The sequence below is a fragment of the Eurosta solidaginis genome, chromosome 2 (genome assembly GCF_040869045.1).
Source record: "Eurosta solidaginis isolate ZX-2024a chromosome 2, ASM4086904v1, whole genome shotgun sequence".
Lineage (NCBI taxonomy): Eukaryota > Metazoa > Arthropoda > Insecta > Diptera > Tephritidae > Eurosta > Eurosta solidaginis.
The window spans coordinates 178,746,313-178,766,674 of record NC_090320.1 but is presented as its reverse complement, the minus strand read 5'-3'; the positions used below and the strand labels follow the sequence as shown (position 1 = coordinate 178,766,674).

Below are 20,362 nucleotides of genomic sequence, written 5' to 3'. Positions count from 1 at the left end.
CCGAAATCGGACTATGACCACGCCCACTTTTTCGATATCGAAAATTACGAAAAATGAAAAAAGTGCCATAATTATATACCAAATACGAAAAAAGGAATGAAACGTGGTAATTGTATTGGTCTATTGACGCAAAATATAACTTTAGAATAAAACTTGGTAAAATGGGTGTGACACCTACCATATTAAGTAGAAGAAAATGAAAAAGTTTTGCAGGGCGAAATCAAAAGCCCTTGGAATCTTGGAAGGAATACTGTACGTGGTATTACGTATATAAATAAATTAGCGGTACCCGACAGATGATGTTCTGGATCACCCTGGTCCACATTTTGGTAGATATCTCGAAAACGCCTTCACATATACAACTAATGGCCACTCCCTTTTAAAACCCTCATTAATACCTTTGTAGGATATGGGTATCAAATTAAACACATTCTAGAGTCACCCCTGGTCCACGTTTATGGCGATATCTCGAAAAGGCGTCCACATATAGAACTAAGGCCCACTCATTTTTAAAATACTCATTAACACCTTTCATTTGATACCCATATCGTAAAAACAAATTCTAGAGTCACCCCTGGTCCACCTTCATGTCGATATCTCGAAAAGGCGTCCACCTATAGAACTAAGGCCCACGCCTTTTTAAAATACTCATTAACACCTTTCATTTGATATCCATATCGTACAAAAAAAATCTAGAGTCACCCCTGGCCCACCTTTATGGCGATATCTCGAAAGGGCATCCACCTATAGAACTAAGGCCCACTCCCTTTTAAAATACTAATTAACATCGTACAACAAATTCTAGAGTCACCCCTGGTCTACCTTTATGTCGATATCTCGAAAAGGCGTCCACCTATAGAACTAAGGCCCACGCCCTTTTAAAATACTCCTTAACACCTTTCATTTGATACCCATATCGTACAAACAAATTCTAGAGTCACCCCTGGTCCACCTTTATGGCGATATCTCGAAAAGGCGTCCACCTATAGAACTAGGGCCCACACCCTTTTAAAATACTCATTAGCACCTTTCATTTGATACCCATATTGTACAAACGCATTCTAGAGTCACCCCTGGTCTACCTTTATGGAGATATCTCGAAAAGGCGTCCACCTATAGAACTAAGACCCACTCCCTTTTAAAATACTCATTAACACCTTTCATTTGATACCCATATCGTACACAAAAATTCTAGAGCGACCCCTGGCCCACCTTTATGGCGATATCTCGAAAGGTCATCCACCTATAGAACTAAGGCCCACACCCTTTTAAAATACACATTAGCACCTTTCATTTGATACCCATATCGTACAAACAAATTCTAGAGTCACCCCTGGTCCACCTTTATGGCGATATCTCGAAAAGGCGTCCACCTATAGAACTAAGGCCCACGCCCTTTTAAAATACTCATTAACACCTTTCATTTGATACCCATATCGTACAAACGCATTCTAGAGTCACCCCTGGTCTACCTTTATGGAGATATCTCGAAAAGGCGTCCACCTATAGAACTAAGACCCACTCCCTTTTAAAATACTCATTAACACCTTTCATTTGATACCCATATCGTACACAAAAATTCTAGAGTCACCCCTGGTCCATCTTTATGGCGATATCTCGAAAAGGCGTCCACCTATAGAACTAAGGCCCACGCCCTTTTAAAATACTCATTAACACCTTTCATTTGATACCCATATCGTACACAAAAATTCTAGAGTCACCCCTGGCCCACCTTTATGGCGATATCTGGAAAGGGCATCCACCTATAGAACTAAGGCCCACTCCCTTTTAAAATACTCATTAACACCTTTCATTTGATACCCATATCGTACAAACAAATTCTAGAGTCACCCCTGGTCTACCTTTATGGTGATATCTCGAAAAGGCGTCCACCTATAGAACTAAGACCCACGCCCTTTTAAAATACTCATTAACACCTTTCATTTGATACCAATATCGTACACAAAAATTCTAGAGTCACCCCTGGCCCACCTTTATGGCGATATCTCGAAAGGGCATCCACCTATAGAACTAAGGCCCACTCCCTTTTAAAATACTCATTAACACCTTTCATTTGATACCCATATCGTACAAACAAATTCTAGAGTCACCCCTGGTCCACCTTTATGGCGATATCTCGAAAAGGCGTCCACCTATAGAACTAAGGCCCACGCCCTTTTAAAATACTCATTAACACCTTTCATTTGATACCCATATCGTACACAAAAATTCTAGAGTCACCCCTGGCCCACCTTTATGGCGATATCTCGAAAGGGCATCCACCTATAGAACTAAGACCCACTCCCTTTTAAAATACTCATTAACACCTTTCATTTGATACCCATATCGTACACAAAAATTCTAGAGTCACCCCTGGCCCACCTTTATGGCGATATCCCGAAAAGGCGTCCACCCATAGAACAAAGGCCCACTCCCTTTTAAAACACTTATTGCACTTTTCGTTTGACACCCATATTGTACAAACGCATTCTAGAGTCAACCCAGGTCCACTTTTATAACGATATTCCGAAATGCGTCCACCTATAGAACTTAGGCCCACTCCCTTTTAAAATACTCATTAACACCTTTCATTTGCTACCCATATAGCACAAACAAATTCTAGAGTCACCCCTGGCCCACCTTTATGGCGATATCTCGAAAAGGCATCCACCTATAGAACTAAGGCCCACTCCCTTTTAAAATACTCATTAACACCTTTCATTTGATACCCATATCGTACAAACAAATTCTAGAGTCACCCCTGGTCCACCTTTATGGCGATATCTCGAAAGGGCATCCACCTATAGAACTAAGGCCCACTCCCTCATAAAATACTCTTTAGTGCCTTTCATTTGATAGACATGTCATACAAACACATTCCAGAGTTACCCTAGGTTCCTTTTAGAACATGGTGATTTCCCTTACTTTGTCTCCACAGCTCTCACCTGAGTATGTAATGTTCGGTTACACCCGAACTTAGCCTTCCTTACTTGTTTTTAAAATAATTTTTAATTGAGTTTTTGTGTTAACTTAAAATTTTTGAATAACTTCAAAAAAAAGAAAATTCTAATTAATAGTATTAACTACTTTATATTCTTTACTTTAATTTTTAAAATAATTTTTAATTGAGTTTTCGTGTTAACTTAAAATTTTTGAATAACTTCAAAAAAAGAAAATTCTAATTATTTGGAAAATATTTAAACTCAAAAATAAATAAAAATAAATTTATTAAAATAAAATAAATATTTGGTTTATCACCAACTTAGAGGGGGAGTAAATATAGTGTTAACTACTTTGTACTCTTTACTTTAATTTTTAAAATAATTTTTAATTGAGTTTTCGTGTTGACGTGCCTGAATGCGTTTGTAGCACTTCCGCCATCGTAGGAGTGCGGGTTCAAATCTCACTTCCGGGAGAAAACGCTTTGAAGAGATTTCCAAGGTATAATCAAAACAGCTGTCGCCTTGTCCGTCCTGATGTTACGTTGTTTAAATTTTTCCCAAATTATTAAATAAATTATAAAATTAAAAATTGCTTCAAATAAATGTTTTCAATCATTTAAAGCAATACAGGCTCCCCGCTTAACTCATACAAGTAGACAACATTGGTTAATTTGTTGTACCTAGTTCTATAAAATAGAACAAAAACAGCAACAATACCAGTTTTCTTTGAAAACCGCCTTACCAACAAACATAACTTCAACACATAAGTACATACGAAGTATAAGTAGAGTGTGTAAAAGATTAAAATATGCAAAGAAAGGCAATTGGGAATAACTTTACAACAACTAAGGCATGAAGTGGCTGTATGCGTTTGTAACACTTCAACCATCGTAGGAGTGCGGGTTCAAATCCCACTCCAGAGGAAAAGGCTTTGAAGAGATTTACAAGGTATAATCGAAACAGCTGTCGCCTTGTTTGTCGTGATGTCACATTGTTTAAAATTTTCCCAAATTATAAAATAAATTACAAAAATAAAAATTGCTTCAAATAAATGTTTTCATACATTTAAAGCAATACGGGCAAATCCCGCTTAACTCATACAAATAGACAACATTGGTTAATTCGTTGTAGTTCTATAAAATAGAACAAAAACAGCAACAATACCAGTTTCTTTGAAAACCACCTTACCAACAAGCATAACTTCAACACATAATTACATACGAAGTATGGAGTGTGTAAAGGATTAAAATATGCAAAGAAAGTCAATTGGGAATAACTTTACAACAACTAAGGCATGACGTGGCTGTATGCGTTTGTAACACTTCAACCATCGTAGGAGTGCGGGTTCAAATCCCACTCCCGGGAGAAAAGGCTTTGAAGAGATTTACAAGGTATAATCGAAACAGCTGTCGCCTTGTCCGTCCTGATGTCAGGTTCTTTAAATTTTTCCCAAATTATTAAATAAATTATATTTAAAGCAATACGGGCAACCCCCGCTTAACTCATACAAATAGACAACATTGGTTAATCCGTTGTACCTAGTTCTATAAAATAGAACAAAAACAGCAACAATACCAGTTTCTTTGAAAACCGCCTTACCAACAAGCATAACTTCAACACATAATTACATACGAAGTATGGAGTGTGTAAAAGATTAAAATTTGCAAAGAAAGGCAATTAGGAATAACTTTACAACAACTAAGGCATGACGTGGCTGAATGCGTTTGTAACACTTCAACCATCGTAGGAGTGCGGGTTCAAATTCCACTCCCGGGAGAAAAGGTTTTGAAGAGATTTACAAGGTATAATCGAAACAGCTGTCGCCTTGCCGTCCTTATGTGACGTTGTTTAAATTTTTCCCAAATTATTAAATAAATTATAAAATTTAAAATTGCTTCAAATAAATGTTTTCATACATTTAAAGCAATACGGGTAATCCCCGCTTAACTAGCACAAATATACAACATTGGTTAATTCGTTGTACCTAGTTCTATAAAATAGAACAAAAACAGCAACAATATCAGCTTCTTTGAAAACCGCCTTACCAATTGCCTTCTTTCGCAGATATTATCTTCCACACATCATATACTTCGCATGTAGTTATGTGTTGAAGTTATGCATGTTTGTAAGGCGGTTTCATAGAAACTTGGTTTTTATTGCTGTTTTTGTTCTATTTATAGAACTACAACGAATTAACCAAATGTTGTCTCTTTATATGAATTAACCGGGGATTGCCGTATTGCTTTAAATGTATGAGCATTTATTTCAAGCATGCGAAAGAAGGCAATTGGGAAAAACTATACAACAACTAAGGCATGATTTAGCTGAATGCGTTTGTAACCATTTCAACTATCGTAGGAGTGCGGGTTCGACTCCCACTCCCGGGAGAAAAGGCTTTGAGGAGATTTACAAGGTATAATCGAAACAGCTGTCGCCTTCTCCGTCCTGATGTCACGTTGTTTAAGTTTTTCCCAAATTATTAAATAAATTATAAAATTAAAAATTGCTTCAAATAAATGTTCTCATACATTTAAAGCAATACGGGCAATCCCCGCTTAACTCATAAAAATAAACAACCTAGGTTAATTCCTTGTAGTTCTATAAAATAGAACAAAAACAGCAACAATACCAGTTTCTTTGAAAACCGCCTTACCAACAAGCATAACTTCAACACATAATTACATACGAAGTATGGAGTGTGTAAAAGATTAAAATATGCAAAGAAGGCCAATGGGAATAACTTTACAACAACTAAGGCATGACGTGGCTGAATGCGTTTGTAACGCTTCAACCATCGTAGAAGTGCAGGTTCAAATCCCACTCCCGGTAGAAAAGGCTTTGAAGAGAATTACAAGGTGTAATCGAAACAGCTGTCGCCTTGTCCGTCCAGATGTCACGTTGTTTAAATTTTTCCCATAATTATTAAATAAATTATAAAATTAAAAATTGCTTCAAATAAATGTTTTCATACATTTAAAGCAATAAGGGCAATCCCCGCTTAACTCATACAAATAAAAATAAAATAATTTAAAAAAATTTAAGTTAAATAGTTTTATTGAAAACAATACTTATATTAAGTAATAATTAAAACTAAAATATAGAAAATAAAATGATACAACAAAATGTTTAAGTTAAACGGTTTTATTGAAAACAATAATTACATGAAGTAATAATAATACTTAAAGCTAGAAAATAATTAGGTAGGTCCTAGGTTCTAGTCATCACAACCCTTATTAATCTAGGGCGTTTATTGGAAAATTAAACAAAAGCGTTGGGCGCGTGAAATTTCTATAAATATGAGGCGTAACATTACCTGAGCAAGTTTCAGTTGGTCTTACTTAGGACTATCAATAAAAATTTGACGCGTCCAACGCTTTTATTTAATTGTCTGATCAACGCCCTAGATTGATGAGGAGTATGATGATAAGTACCTAGGACCTACCTAATTATTTTCAAGCTTTTAGTATTATTTTTACTTACGGCCCTATGCTGCACGTAACCGGTAAAATTGTTATCAGAAAAAGAATTACCAAAAGTCGTAACCCCCAAATGTAACCGCGATTCTGAGCAGATGGTAACGCTGTCATGACGAAGAAGCTCACCAGTGTGTGGTGGAATTGAAAAACATATGTTTTTGCAATCAAAAGAAGAAAAACGGAAAATTGAAATCAACAAGTAAGTAAATTTTGGTAAATATTTTGTTAAATTCATTATTAATTGTTTATTTTAATTATAGAAAATATGCACGCACCACCCCGTCCCAATTTCGATTATATGTGGCGTATTGTAGGGACTATTCCGAGCTCCTGCAGGGTAAAAACTGCCCCACATCGCCAAATCAAATTCAAAGGATGTGGCTGGAGCTCACATGCAAATTGAAGGTGATGGTGGGGCCATCGAGAAAATGTGATACTTGGCGAGAGGTAAGCAAAGTGATTTTTATATAATTAAGAGTTTTGTGTTGTTTTGTGTGCCAAAAATTTACTCCGGCTACACGTGATTGTGCGTTCAAACACGTAGCCAGAGTAATGCAATCTGCAGGATTTCGACGTCAAGTACACATTTTAATGTCCACTAACATAGAACAGCGCACCTGTGTAATTAAATACTATAATTCTTATTTATAATTCATTAGTTGTTGAAATTTGTACTTGGTATAACAAAGCATGCATGAACGCGACAAACACCAGAAAGAAAGTAAGAACTGATTGTTTGTCTTTATTTATAATTTCAGAGTTTGCGAAACTGGCGAAAACAGTTGCGTTCCAGAGCCCGAAAATTTTCTGCCGAGAGGAGAAAGAGAGGTGGTGGACAAAATCCTGTGGCAGACCTGACTGACTTCGAGCAGCAAGCGTTAAAGGTGTTTGGGGTTGCTGCTGTGGAGGGCCACTCATCTTCAAAGCTCAGCTTCCAGGTAAATATATTTGTAATAAACTTGTGTAATACAATAATAACCGCTGGTAGTGTATGTGTGAAATTGTTATGCCTGTACACATATGCATTTCTTACATTTTTATTTAAGAATTGAAATATGTTTTCATATACTTAAAATATACTACCGATATTGTAGTATTACATTTTTATATTATAAGAAATTGTTTGATGATAATACTTTTTTTTATTAATAGAACGCCAACAATGTCGAAAATTTTCCTCCAACGCCAGAGGAATTACCAGTGGAAATTCCACCACCTGCTTTTCCTGAAGATCCGAACGAGTTTGCCTCGTTTTGCTTAGTGGTAAGTGAATCGCCCAGTCGAACTTCCTCACGTCCTGCTACTCCTAATCCTATGCCACGTAATCCTGCTGCGAGCAATTCTGTGGCGCCTATTGCTGATACGCCCAGACAAGTTTTGTTACCAACGTCGCGCAACAGAAGAAGGGACGAAAGGGATGAAATTTTGGAATTGGTGCAGCAGGACATGAGGAACAGACGTCATGAAAAGTCAAGACTGGCTGAATCCCTAGACAATTTGGGAAATGGGTTGATGTCGTTGGCTGCGGCAATTCAGGAGATGGTGGCATTGCAAAGACAGCACCGGGACTAAGCTCGTATGATGTCAGCGTTAAAAGTGAGTTAGCAATAAACCCCTAATTCGTATAAAATAAAGGCAGGGTTGCGTGATTCTAAGTCTAGTATGCTTTAAGTTTAGCTTAAGAACATTTAATTCCTTTTTTTAAGTATTAAATAATTTAAGAAATAAAAAAAAAGACTGAATTAAGTTTTATTTGTTTTATATTATTGAACTTTTATTACATTTAAAACGAATTTCTTTTAATTTTAAATGAATCAATATAGTGCAATAATTTTTGCTTTTTAAAGAACCAATATGAAATGTGATAAAATTATTGAGATACTTAAAAACAAACTATTCTGTACTTTTTGCTGTTTTATTTACTTTATAAACAAATTTATATTAGTTTTTAAGTAAGCAATATGGAATGTGATAAAACTCATTACTATAAAACCAAATTAGATAAAAAAGAAGATATTCAGTACTAATTTTTTTATTAACTTATTTAGAAATATAAACCCACAAATAAGAAACCTCAAGACAATCATATAATTAATAAAGAGTTTTATTTTCTAAATTTGTATTCATTCTTCAGTATTTGTTTGTGTTTTACATATATTATTTTATTATCCTATTAAAGGCATAGTCAGGGTATATGGTTGATTAACTGGTGGCGAATCTTTTCGTCTTGGCGGTGAAGATGGGTATACTTTGGCCACAACTCTTCTATAAGTATTTATAGGCTTCTTTTGGTAAACGAAAATGCTCTTTCACGGTACTACAAGGAAGGTTCAATGGATCACTACTGTCCCGAAGACTTTTTAAGTTATGTCTCCGTTCCAAAATTTCATCATATTCTTCATCTTAAGCAAACAGCAATAATAGTAAATTGGACATTTTCATTATATTAAACTAATTATAGGCGTTTGAAACTTTTTGGGCAACTTTTACTTTTCGTTGTATTTGTTTATATGTTTTGAAAATGCTCGATTTAATTTTCACTTTCGTTTTATTTATTTGTCGGGGTAAAAATCAGCTGTTTTATGTGGTTACGTCCATGTTACCACCTGTTTTACTGGTTACGGTGTTATCCGGCAACTTTTGCCTTCAGAATACCAAAAAGGTGTAAAAGTTGCCAGAAGATTTCGTAAACGGTAAAAATGAAGTTGTTACCACTGTAGAATAGGGCCGTTAATGTAAGTATTGTTTTCGATAAAACCATTTAACTTAAAAATTTTTTTTTTTAATATTTTATTTCAATGTGTGGCTTGTTGCCATGTGTTTTACACTTTCCCGTTATGATCCGTAGTGTATATATATATATAAAAACGAGTTGGTTTTTAAATGGCAGCACGCCAGTTTTTAAATCTCACTGTTTCTTGTTAGGAGTGCAAAACCACCACCCTAACTCCAGGTCAGGGAAGCATTGCATCTCCCAACTCCGCCAAAATGCGAAAAGGGAGCACATATCTATGCCAACCTTGAACCCTATATTAATTTTCAGCTCAACCAAAAAACCCCGAAAATATTGAAGTTAAGCCGAGGATAACACTGTACGTCTACTCGGTCGAAAAGACAAAAACGGAATGTCTTTTCACATTTGTAATATTTGTATTTATCCTATGGCCAAATCGAACAAGCAGTCAATCCAACCACTAAAATTTGTCGCTTCACCAGCGCTTTCTGTGTACAAAAGAAACAGCTGATTGCCATACTGTCTAGAAGGTTCAATGTGGTCATATTAAATCGTGCCCGATATGGTTGGGCTAGTGCCTTCATGGTGCTTGTTATAACGTAACTTACTGGATCTATATCCGGCAACATCGATAACACACCCTAAAACCGTCGGTGGTGTCATTATCGCTACAACAACAACAACGGTATTAGTTGTAATTATGTCCCGTCGCAGTGCTTTCAACTAACACCTTTTATGATGACATTATAATGTTCTACGAAATAGCAATTGTCCCCATTTTCAGCCCTTATAAAAGTATTCTTAACTGGTTCAGTGGTAGGTGGTTCTGAAATACTGCCTTTGAGCAATTAATGCAAATTCAAGTTTTTGGCTCTCCTGAAAAGTTTGCATTTTTAAAGAGGCTGATTTGAAAAAATTAACAACTAACATTTTTCTATCTCAAGTCCCTTTAGCACCAGCTCCAAAACAAGTTTAACCCTTATGCGTACGCATAAGTCTGGTCAGCCCTATACGAACTTTAACTACATTTTTGTTTACAGAATAGTAAAGCTACAAATCTAAGATCCAACGATATTACCAAGATATACATTATCTGCAGTTTTAAAGCAAAATTTTTTTGAAATACTTATAAATTAAGGTATTATTACAAAATTTCAAAACTTATACCTTAACCGTACACCAAAGGTTATTAGTGTAAAATCAATAAAATTCGTGACGTTATATGCGCCTTTACTTTGAAAAACAACGGTACATAGACCAAGAAAAATAAATATTGTTACAGTTTCAAAGAAATATTCTCCCAGCTGCTTTCTTCTGTGCTAAAGTGTGGTCACAAAATCGTATAGTTTTTGGTCGTAAGTGTTTTTGTGGAAAGGCACAAAAGGGTAAGCAGCATTAATGCAGCCAATTTATAAAAAATACCTTTATATTTATGTATAGTTGAAAAAAAATTGTTTCAGTAGTAATGTATATATAAATAAATATTTAAATTTCTGTTTTCATCAAATTATATTTTAACTTCATATTAGTTTACTAAAAAAGTGTACAGGTCTGGCCTAGACCTATGGTATACGGTATAAGTTACATAAAACTGGTATACCCATAAAGGTTAAGTATTGCCAATTACTTCTGTTTTTGTTGAATGAAACGTTATATTTTAATCAGATTTTTTAGATAAAAACACGTTGCAATACAATTTAAAACTAAAAGGAGTTCGAATAAAATAAAATGTTTGTTAGGCAAACCAATAAACAGGTGAAAAATACGCCAAACATAGTGTTACTTCATTAATTAGAGTAGGTAATAAACGAAAAAATAAGAATATAGGATGTATCCCATTAATGTTTGTGACTACAGATTAGTATGTATGCAATTAAAGCAAAATAAAGAACATATTTGGAACTATAATTGCTGTACTTACATAAAAGTGCAGCTGTGCCTGCCAACTGGGCACTGCCTGGGTTCGTGGTCGCGTTCGTAAGCGAGGGCTGCGTCATTGCGGCAATGGCTGCCAAGTTCTGTACGGTGAACGGTGGTAGAAGTCCAGCTGCGGCAGCAGCAGCAGTTGCAGCTGCCGTGTCTGAGCTGCTTGTTTGAGCGCCCAGTCCTACAAAAAAAAGATTTATAAGTAATAATACGTTGGCTAAATGCTTTCCACTCCAACAGAGAGCAGAGGTATTTTCCACAAAGTAACCACTAACCGCGGTCAGAGTTGTGGGTACGCACCTTGTAGCAATTGTTGTTGTAATCCGACTGCTTGTAACTGCTGAAACAGTTGCAGTGATGCAGGTGTAATTGCATCAGCTCCCAACACTTGATTAGCCTGTTGCGGTGAATTTGGAAGTATGGGTGTTGACACTGTGTTAGCTGTTTGTCCTAATGGTATATTTATGTTTGATGCCAAGTTCCAAAGATTCGCTTGGATTTGCTGGATCTTCTTCTGTTCCTTTTCCTTCTGGGTATCAGCGAATTTCACAACTAGCGGCGATGTACAGCCTTCCATAGTTTTATTTTGATTAAGTGTCTAAAAAACAAGTGCAAAAGGATATTTGTATACATATGTCGAGCATTGCATGGAAAATCTAAAGTTATCGCCGTTTTTCAAACTGTTTTCCTAATGATTTTTAATGCCAATAAATTTTAAATATTCACACCTGTAACCGTCAATTTAACCCGAGGTATCGTTGACTGTGGTGATTATTAGGTGACTGGGTAGGACCGCTTACAATGATAGGTAGTGATCCAGGGGTTCCTGGGTGGTAAGAGTAGGAACCGAGATTTACCTAATGACAGTAGAAGGGTCGCGGCGGGCGGAATCCTCTGATATCTTAGCTCTTGCGGCGAGGGGTGGGTTGTGCCTTGCCTCCACTGCATTCACATAAACTTTAAATTTATTAGGATTCCTAACAGGACTAACTGATTTAAACCACAAAGACGTAGGACCGCGTGAAAGAATCGAAAAAAAACTAGCCCCTTGAAAGTTACTCGTTCGGATGAGTATGTGAGGTCCGATATGATGTTCGACACTCGCCTTCTTAACCCTTTCCCAACCATGATCCGCGATACAACTTGATGGTGAAGATCCCCTATAAAGTGAACTTTCCTTACCTCTTTATGTCACCATATACCATCAGGAAATCTCCAAAAACTTAACACATTATAAGTACGTTATAAGCTGACTTTATAATTTTATTCATTAAAGGAAAAACCTTAAACTAGGGTGATAAGCTATTCTAAACAAATCGTTCAATTTTCATTGGTTTTGGATAAATCCTGATGTTAATTAATCTTGCTCGTAAAGAGTAAAACTTGCCTTAGATATAGATTAACATTATTATTTACATGAATGGTATCATTTTTGGGGTTGTGTATTATGCTAACCAAATTTAAAGATTGTATTAGTTTTATTTGTTAACATTGTTGACACTTATTAACAACATATTAGTTGAAGTTAAAACTTATTTGAAACACTTTTACTCGGAAATCAGAAACTGAAGCTAACGGCGGTTGTGTTAGGTATCGATCTGGTAGCTTTAATCAAAGGAACTGGGATGATTTCCCATGTTGCTTTTTTAGACTTAACAAAACAATCCATGTAAAAAAAAGTTGTAGGGACTTACATACGTATATGCAAATGTATATGATTATACCTTCAACATTTTATGTATACTATTTACTAAATATGTATGTACATAATTATGTCAATCCGCAAGAGAAAAATCAATCAAAGAAAATAGGCAAAAAAGGTACAATTGACTTACGTGCATGTGTTCGTGTGTATGTAAATATGTTTTTCCATGATATCTCCCGTTGAAAGGCCTTTCAACCTCGAATATGCAATAGCGGTCGTTTAGTTGGTGTTGTTTAATTTTCGTCTAGCTAAAATTCTGGTTTTGATAACTGTGACGTCATTACTTTGGCAAAAGTTCTATGCAACGTTAGTCGGTTCAAAAAAACTAAATTTTCTTTTTTTTCGAAACTTTAAGATCGAATTTTCACTTCTTTTGGCTTTCAACATAGCTGGTGTTTATGGAGTCATTTTTTCAAAAAAGAGCAAAACAAAAACCCTAACACAACCACAATCATCCTACTCTCCTTTCTCTAATTTCGGGGAAATCACATCTTAACATTGTAGTGCAACTAACTACAGGTATATAATACATTTTTTTCTTGTTTGTGTGAACTTATTTTCTTAAAAGGATGTGACTTTAACTTATAACTTTAGCATTATGCTATACATATTTTGTTATTATCTTTTTGTCTTTGAACATATTTTTGGCAAAAGATTGTAAACTGGCTGCTTCATATTTTTTTTTTTTTTTTGTTAACTAGTTTTCCTACACTATTTAATCCAAGATTTTGGACTTTTGTCCTTTTATTAATCCCTTGCGGCTGGCTGTACTACTTATGCGCGCCTGGTATGAACATTACGAGGCGATACACGTTAGGATGAAGGGTGATCCCTGAGGATCTAATGGGCCCGTAGGGGCGTCATTACTCCAAGCAGGAATCTCTCTGTAGACAGTACAAACCTTACCAAACCTTAGATGATATACGGTTCCGTGGAATCAAATAAATTGGTTCACACCTGTACCAATATGAAAATTGAAGATTAGGTGATGCGGCCTCTAGCCAGGAATCGTGTTGACGGGTGTGGTTGTTGTTGATGATAATGACGCAGGTATTTAAATACGTGAAATTGAAAATGATGATGAGTGATTGAAGTTGGTGGACAGGAAGAAGGAGTTTTTACTCCGCCCAGAGCTATCTTTTCCAGCACGTGGTTTTCCTATGTTTCAGGATATATCGCAGGAATAGGACGTCGCAGATTCGTCTTCGGTCTAGAACCACTATATATTTTCTTTTTGTTGCTACAATAACTTTTATGATTTCGTGATAACCGACGGAATATAGGAATAACTCACTTGTTCGCTTGGTAGAGACACTTTCCAAAAAAGAGGCTAACTGTAGCCGCGTGAGCCCTTTTATACCTTCCGGTTTAGTGATTTGGGCTTCCAATTTTGACATTTGCTTCTGCTGTTTCCTATGTTCAGCAATGTTGAGCTTTCGCTCGCGAGCTCTTCTTAATTCAGCATAGGCCGACCAGATGTTCAATTTTATCGCATGCAACATTTTTTTGTTGCGAAATGAAGGCGATAAAACTACCATAATTGCTTTGTTGAAAAGTGACCATTACACACCTCAATAAAGTGAGCAATTCGAATTAAATTAGTATATATTAAAAACAAAAAAACCAGACAGTGTGTTTAAGGTCGAGTGTAGCCGAACATTCAATACTCAGCTGAAAGCTTCTATAGTATAATTCATTTAGCTTACCATTTTCCACACTAGGTGTTATTAAAAGTGGACGTGTTTATTCTTCTTTATTAAGGAAATAAGTGTACGAGTTTTTTCACGATACATCTATTCTTCTTCCAGTTATGGCTCCCGAAACTTCGAAAATTGTTTAACAAAAAGCGAGGCCCGCCCATTTCCAAATAATTTGTATATATATATTTTTTTTAAAATCATATATGTAATACTCCTATATTGCTGCTACAGGCTAGGTAAACTCATAAACATCAGAGTACCGATATATTGCTGTTTAAAAGTTTTTGTTTTTGCATTCATTAATCGAGTGTACCTAAATTTAAAGTTTTTCTTGTCACACTTATGCTGCTACAATCACCAAAATTTTGTAGGTTCCCCTGTTTTGATTTCGAATTCAAAACTCATTGCGAGCATTTTTTAGCAATATAGGAGTATTACGTATACATATGTTATAAATGTACTGTATGGATAAGTAAAATGGCATTGATATAAAGTTGTTTTTCGCAAGGCTTTAAACCACTTTTATATAAAAGTGGGCGTGTTCCTTATACGATTTTATCTATTTTTTAAGGGTTATAGGAAAAGTATGTGCAGGGAATCTTGTTAAGATACATCTACTGGTCTTCGAGTTATTGCACCCGAAACATGAAAAAATGTGACCATACGTCCCGATGTAGGCGGGACAGTACCGCTACGAGGCTGTCTGTCCCGCTGTCTCAGAGACTTAAAAGTCCCTCTTTAGCAAACACAATACACAAAGGAAAAAATCTTCCAGTTTTGCTAGCAATGGCTCAAAGCGGCAGCCCCGCAATATGAGCTGACTATATAAAATGTGTATGCATACTTTCAATCACCGAGTCGGAGAACACTGGAATAATAAAGCAAATAATTCAATAATGCGTGATTATACCATTAAAAAAATTCCGAAACCAATGTACCTTGGATAATATTACTTTGCAAAATAAGTACCCATATTTAAAAAAAGAGATAGGAAAGCCATGATACGTGGGAAAAGCGTTGTACAGATTTTACTGTTGGACATGGTGGTGCAAACGATATTGAGAAGGATTTAAGATCTTAAGGAAACAGGCTTTCTTGAAGCTGCGCTTCAAGCTCAACAATGCTTAATTAAAAAAAAACAAACCTGATTTGCCCACTTCCAAAGATTTGGATATAGCTGCAGCAGAGGGTGCATGGGCGTACAACACTGTGCAAGAAAACCATAGTTTTTGTTCGAATGATTCTGTCTCTAATTGAATAGGATCATGTTTCTAACAAAAACTAAGATGTGCTCGTACAAAATCAAAGTCCATAGTTGTAAATGTGTTAGCACCTAGCCATTGGAAGAGTTAAAAGAGCACCTTCAGGATGCCCAATGCATATCCTAATTAACTGATGCTTCCAACCACGGCTCAACGAAATTATTTCCCCATCGAATTACCTCTTTTTTACCACACGAGGGGGTGAAAGCAAAATTTTAGTTTCAGGAACTTTCATGCGAATCATCTGATATTGTTACTGATTATTTGCTGAGCGTTTTCTGTTGCAATGATTTGAGTAAACAAATTATGACATTTTGTGGAGACAATACACATAGCAATTTTGGAGAAAAGATAGAAAATGTGAAATATTTTCGCAAAATTTAAAGAAACGATTAAAAGAAGCTTATTGGCATTGAATGTGTAGCCTCCACGTATTTCACAACGCTATAAAAACAGCTGCAGATTGTCTCCTTATTGATTTCGAATGCATCATTGTAAAAATGTATCCGTTCTTCTACATATCTAAAAGAGTTTTGTCTCTCTACCTACACAGAGTAAGTATAAGAAACTTCTGGGCTACAGTAAAACAAGGTGGCTTGCGTTAATGCCTCCTCTTGAGAGAGTTTTAAAACCATTTTTTAAAAACATTGGAAAAATAATTCTTGCGCATCGATAAATGACCAAAAATTTTAATACCGTTTTTAGAAACCCCATGCTCGGAACTGTGGTTATATTTTTTACGCGCACTGGCAGCGACTCTCATTGATGCCATTTTGAAAATCGAGGGAGAAAAGGTGTCGGCAATAGTTTGGTAATGAAATTAATCGTCTACGAGATAACTTGGCACTTAAAGAGGGGTCAATTTTTCTTCCCCTGACGGTTCGTAATCGACTAGAAAACCTGAAAGAAAGACAAGTAAGACAAGTAAAGAATACTTGGAGCAATTGTTCCAGTTGGATTGGTCAAACTTGACGAAAGTGCCTTCTTGACAAGAAGTACAGATATGCTGATTATACAAGGAATAACTAAATGCAACCAAGACATGGCAGTTTTCGACGAGTTTTTGCTTATTACCAGATATGTTACAGAAGAAAAGATCAGAATCTGGAACGATGTTGGCGCTGAAGAACGTTGGGTGGAATTGTTCCTACACGGCGGCTGCCGTGGTGTGATGGTAGCGTGCTCCGCCTACCACACCGAAGATCCTAGGTTCACGCCCTGGGCAAAACAATATCAAAAATTTTAGAAACAAGTTTTTTCAATTAGAAGAAGATTTTTCTAAGCGAGGTCGCTCGACAGTGTTTGGTAAGCACTCCGAGTATATTTCTGCCATGAAAAGCTCTTAGTGAAAACTCATCTGCCTTGCAGATGCCATTCGGAGTCGGCATAAAAAAAGTAGTCCCCATCTCGCCAATTTGTAGGAAAAATATAAGAGGAACACGACGCAAATTGGAAGAGAAGCTCGACCTTAAATCTCTTCGGAGGTTATCGCGCCTTACATTTATTTTTTATTTAATATCAACTGCTCACATTTTTCTATATTTATTGAGTACATTCTTTGTATACCTGTAAGCAACGCCCTGTCAAAAGAGCCTTTTCTCTGATGAGTAAAATATGGACTAGCAAAAAACCCAACTAAGTTTCAAGATTTTGAATGCATTTTGAAATAATAACGCTTGTACTGCGTAGATCTTTTGTTTACTAAATGGTTACCATGGCATTTTTAAGAGAAGGGACTTCGAACAGCTCATCTTTACTAAACATATTATAGTCCAGACAATTTTAGCTCTGTTTTATTTGCACCTGAAAGTAAAGGAGGTTTGAAGGGATATTCGGACCACATGTATAAAATATTGAAGAGTTAAAAAAGATATTGGTCCCTGTAAAAGATTTATTCTTCATACTTTCACTTTAATCCTTCCTCTATTTTTTTTTTTTTTTTGTACGAGGAGTATACATATGTGCTACTTTTCAAAGTGTTTTTACGAAATGTTAACCTTTGGCGAAGGGCCAATACATCCTTGGGCACTAAATCTGAAACTTTTAAATTTTTTGCCGGTTTGGCCACAGAGCCCTTGCAACCCCCAATAAAATGCTAATTAAAAATACTTAGATGTGTATTTTTAAAAGCTTGTTCATCCAAAATTATCTGCGCGATGTTCTTTGCAGAAAAATACTATGGTTATTATGGGCACCCTGCAAAAATCGCGAGTACTCCATGCATGCATGTATGAAGTACTTGCTATGGACCAGTGAGCTACAATTATTCATATTTTAAGGTTATTAATGGACTAACCAAAAAATTAGTATTATAGTGCGTATGCAAACAAAGAATATCAAGCACTTATATCCACTAACACACATTTACATAGTCATGCTTCTTAAAATGAATAACCGCTCATAAGCCACGAAGCAGTTCAGTACTCAATTGACTTATTGAGCAAGAAAGTCAATTTTGTTATACGAAAACACTAATTGGAATAAGTAAGACTAAAGCTGCAATTACCCACCGACGTGTGCCGTACGTACGGACGTTTGTCGTACGAAACACGTTTGACCGAACCCTCAAGCCCGTAAGAATCAATGTGTGCGTCTGTGTACATGTACATAACATATTTGTGTGTGTATTGTTTACAGATAAGCACTGTTGCCACTGACCATTTTGCATGTATGCTTATGCAAACATCAACTTCTTCCAATTTAATTTTGGATGTTGTAAAAGTCTGAAATATTAAATAAATATAAATAGATTACATATTTATAATCTGCACTTTTACATAATTATTTCGAATTATTTTCACAATTTTTCAAACTTTAATTAGGTGTTTTTGCATAAAACTGCAAACGGCCAAAAATTAGCGCACAAAAGTTTACTAGGCAACTCTGTCTAGTGAGAGAACGATCAGCTGACACGTTCTTACGGAAAAAATCAAAATTGTTTTGATTTCTACGTTCCGGGCTACGTACGTACGGGCGTTGCACGTCGGTGAGTTTTCGTTTACATTGCACACTCATAAGATAGGTCGTGTCAGCTGACACGTTTTTGGTACGTACGTTCGTGAGTAATGCCCATTTGTTCCATCAACCTTTACCTTTGAATTTCGTGGCCTTCGTCGAGTATTCTCCACCAGTACCCGTTTACTGCTGAACCCTTTTTCCAAACTAAAGTTAAGTGGCACATCTTGGTTCTCATAACGCATCACCCTTCTCTGCATATCGATCTTGATGTCATGGTCAACCAAGAAATCCACTCCCAATATAACTTCATCAACAATCTCCGCCACAACAAATTTGTGTAGAACCATGACCTTCCCAATCAATACTTCACATATCACTTCTCCCTGAACTTAGTTATACTCGCCAGTGACCGTACGCAACTTTGCTCCAGGTAACGGTTTTACTCTCCTGTTGACCAAGTCAGATCGGATCAAGGAATGAGATGCGCCCGTATCTACAGTCAGTACTCGTTCTTTGCCATCCACATTCCCTCTGACGGTAAGACTGCTCGATTTTCTACCAATTTGCGACACAGATATCACAGGGCATTCAATAGCTGGATCTAGCTCTCTACCTCTTACTCTCTCTTGATCATCTCCTCCAGCTTTGCGTTTATGGCCACCCACATTGTTGGAACTATTAGGACCAAGATCGCAATGACGTGCAATGTGACCTGGGTTGCCGCACTTGGAACATTTAATAACTCCGGCATTATTCTGTTGAGATCCCTTCAGTGCTTCCAAAATTGTGTCTACCCACTCTGGCCTTTCTACTTCCACACGGCGTGCTTTGAAAACTGGCTTACACAGAAGCGACGCTGTTTCCTGAATCAGAGCTTGTGACACCGTTTCTGCAAATGTTGGCTTTGGGTTTGCGTATGTAGCTCGCTTTGTTTCGGCGTCCCGTATGCCATTTATAAAGCTCTGAATTTTTACCCTTTCAGCGTATTCCACGGGTGCGTCTGCATTTGCAAGATGAGCCAATCTTTCAATATCTGAAGCAAACTCCTGCAATGTCTCATTTGCTTTTTGGTAGCGGTTTTGCAACTCAATTTGGAATATCTGTTTCCTATGCTCGCTTCCGTAACGTCTCTCTAAAGCGCTCATCAATGTTTCGTAGTGGTTCCGTTCGTACTCTGGGATGGTCTGTAAGATTTCCTCGGCAGGCCCTTTCAGTGCCACGAACAGAGCTGCAACTTTATCTTCAGCATTCCATTGGTTCACTGCTGCGGTCTTCTCAAACTGTAGCTTAAAGACCTGAAAAGGAACAGAACCGTCAAAGGATGGTGTCTTTACCTTTGGATTACTCGCTGAAACAGCTGGACGGTTTAGTTGTAACTGCTCCATACGACCTTTTAACGCTTCTATTTCGGTATCAATTTTGTCCTCGAGTTGTAAAATTTTTGAATCCTGCTCTTCCAGTTTCACAAAGAGCTGCGATGATACCTGTTCCGAAATTTGTGCCGACATTTCAGATATACATGCCTCTTGCGCTTCCAGTTGAGATGCCAAATATGTCTTCTGTTCTTCCAATTGTGATGTTATACGGGTTTCCTGCGATTCCAGTTGGGATACCATATACGTATTCTCTTCTTGAATCTTGGATGTTATACGGTTCTCC

The 20,362-nt window shown here is 36.6% G+C and overlaps 1 protein-coding gene across 7 annotated transcripts in view; it reads right to left on the bottom strand.

Annotated features, from left to right (window-relative positions):
* The window catches only part of bru1 (bruno 1), a 956,171-nt gene that overhangs the window by 90,042 nt on the left and 845,767 nt on the right, over positions 1-20,362 (bottom strand). For all 7 annotated transcript variants that reach the window (XM_067766460.1, XM_067766463.1, XM_067766462.1 and 4 more), the window contains 2 exons: positions 11,379-11,676; positions 11,074-11,259 (listed from right to left, as the gene is read on the bottom strand). In XM_067766460.1, coding sequence (XP_067622561.1) covers positions 11,074-11,259; positions 11,379-11,676 — 484 coding nt within the window. The remainder of the gene's footprint in view (positions 1-11,073; positions 11,260-11,378; positions 11,677-20,362) is intronic.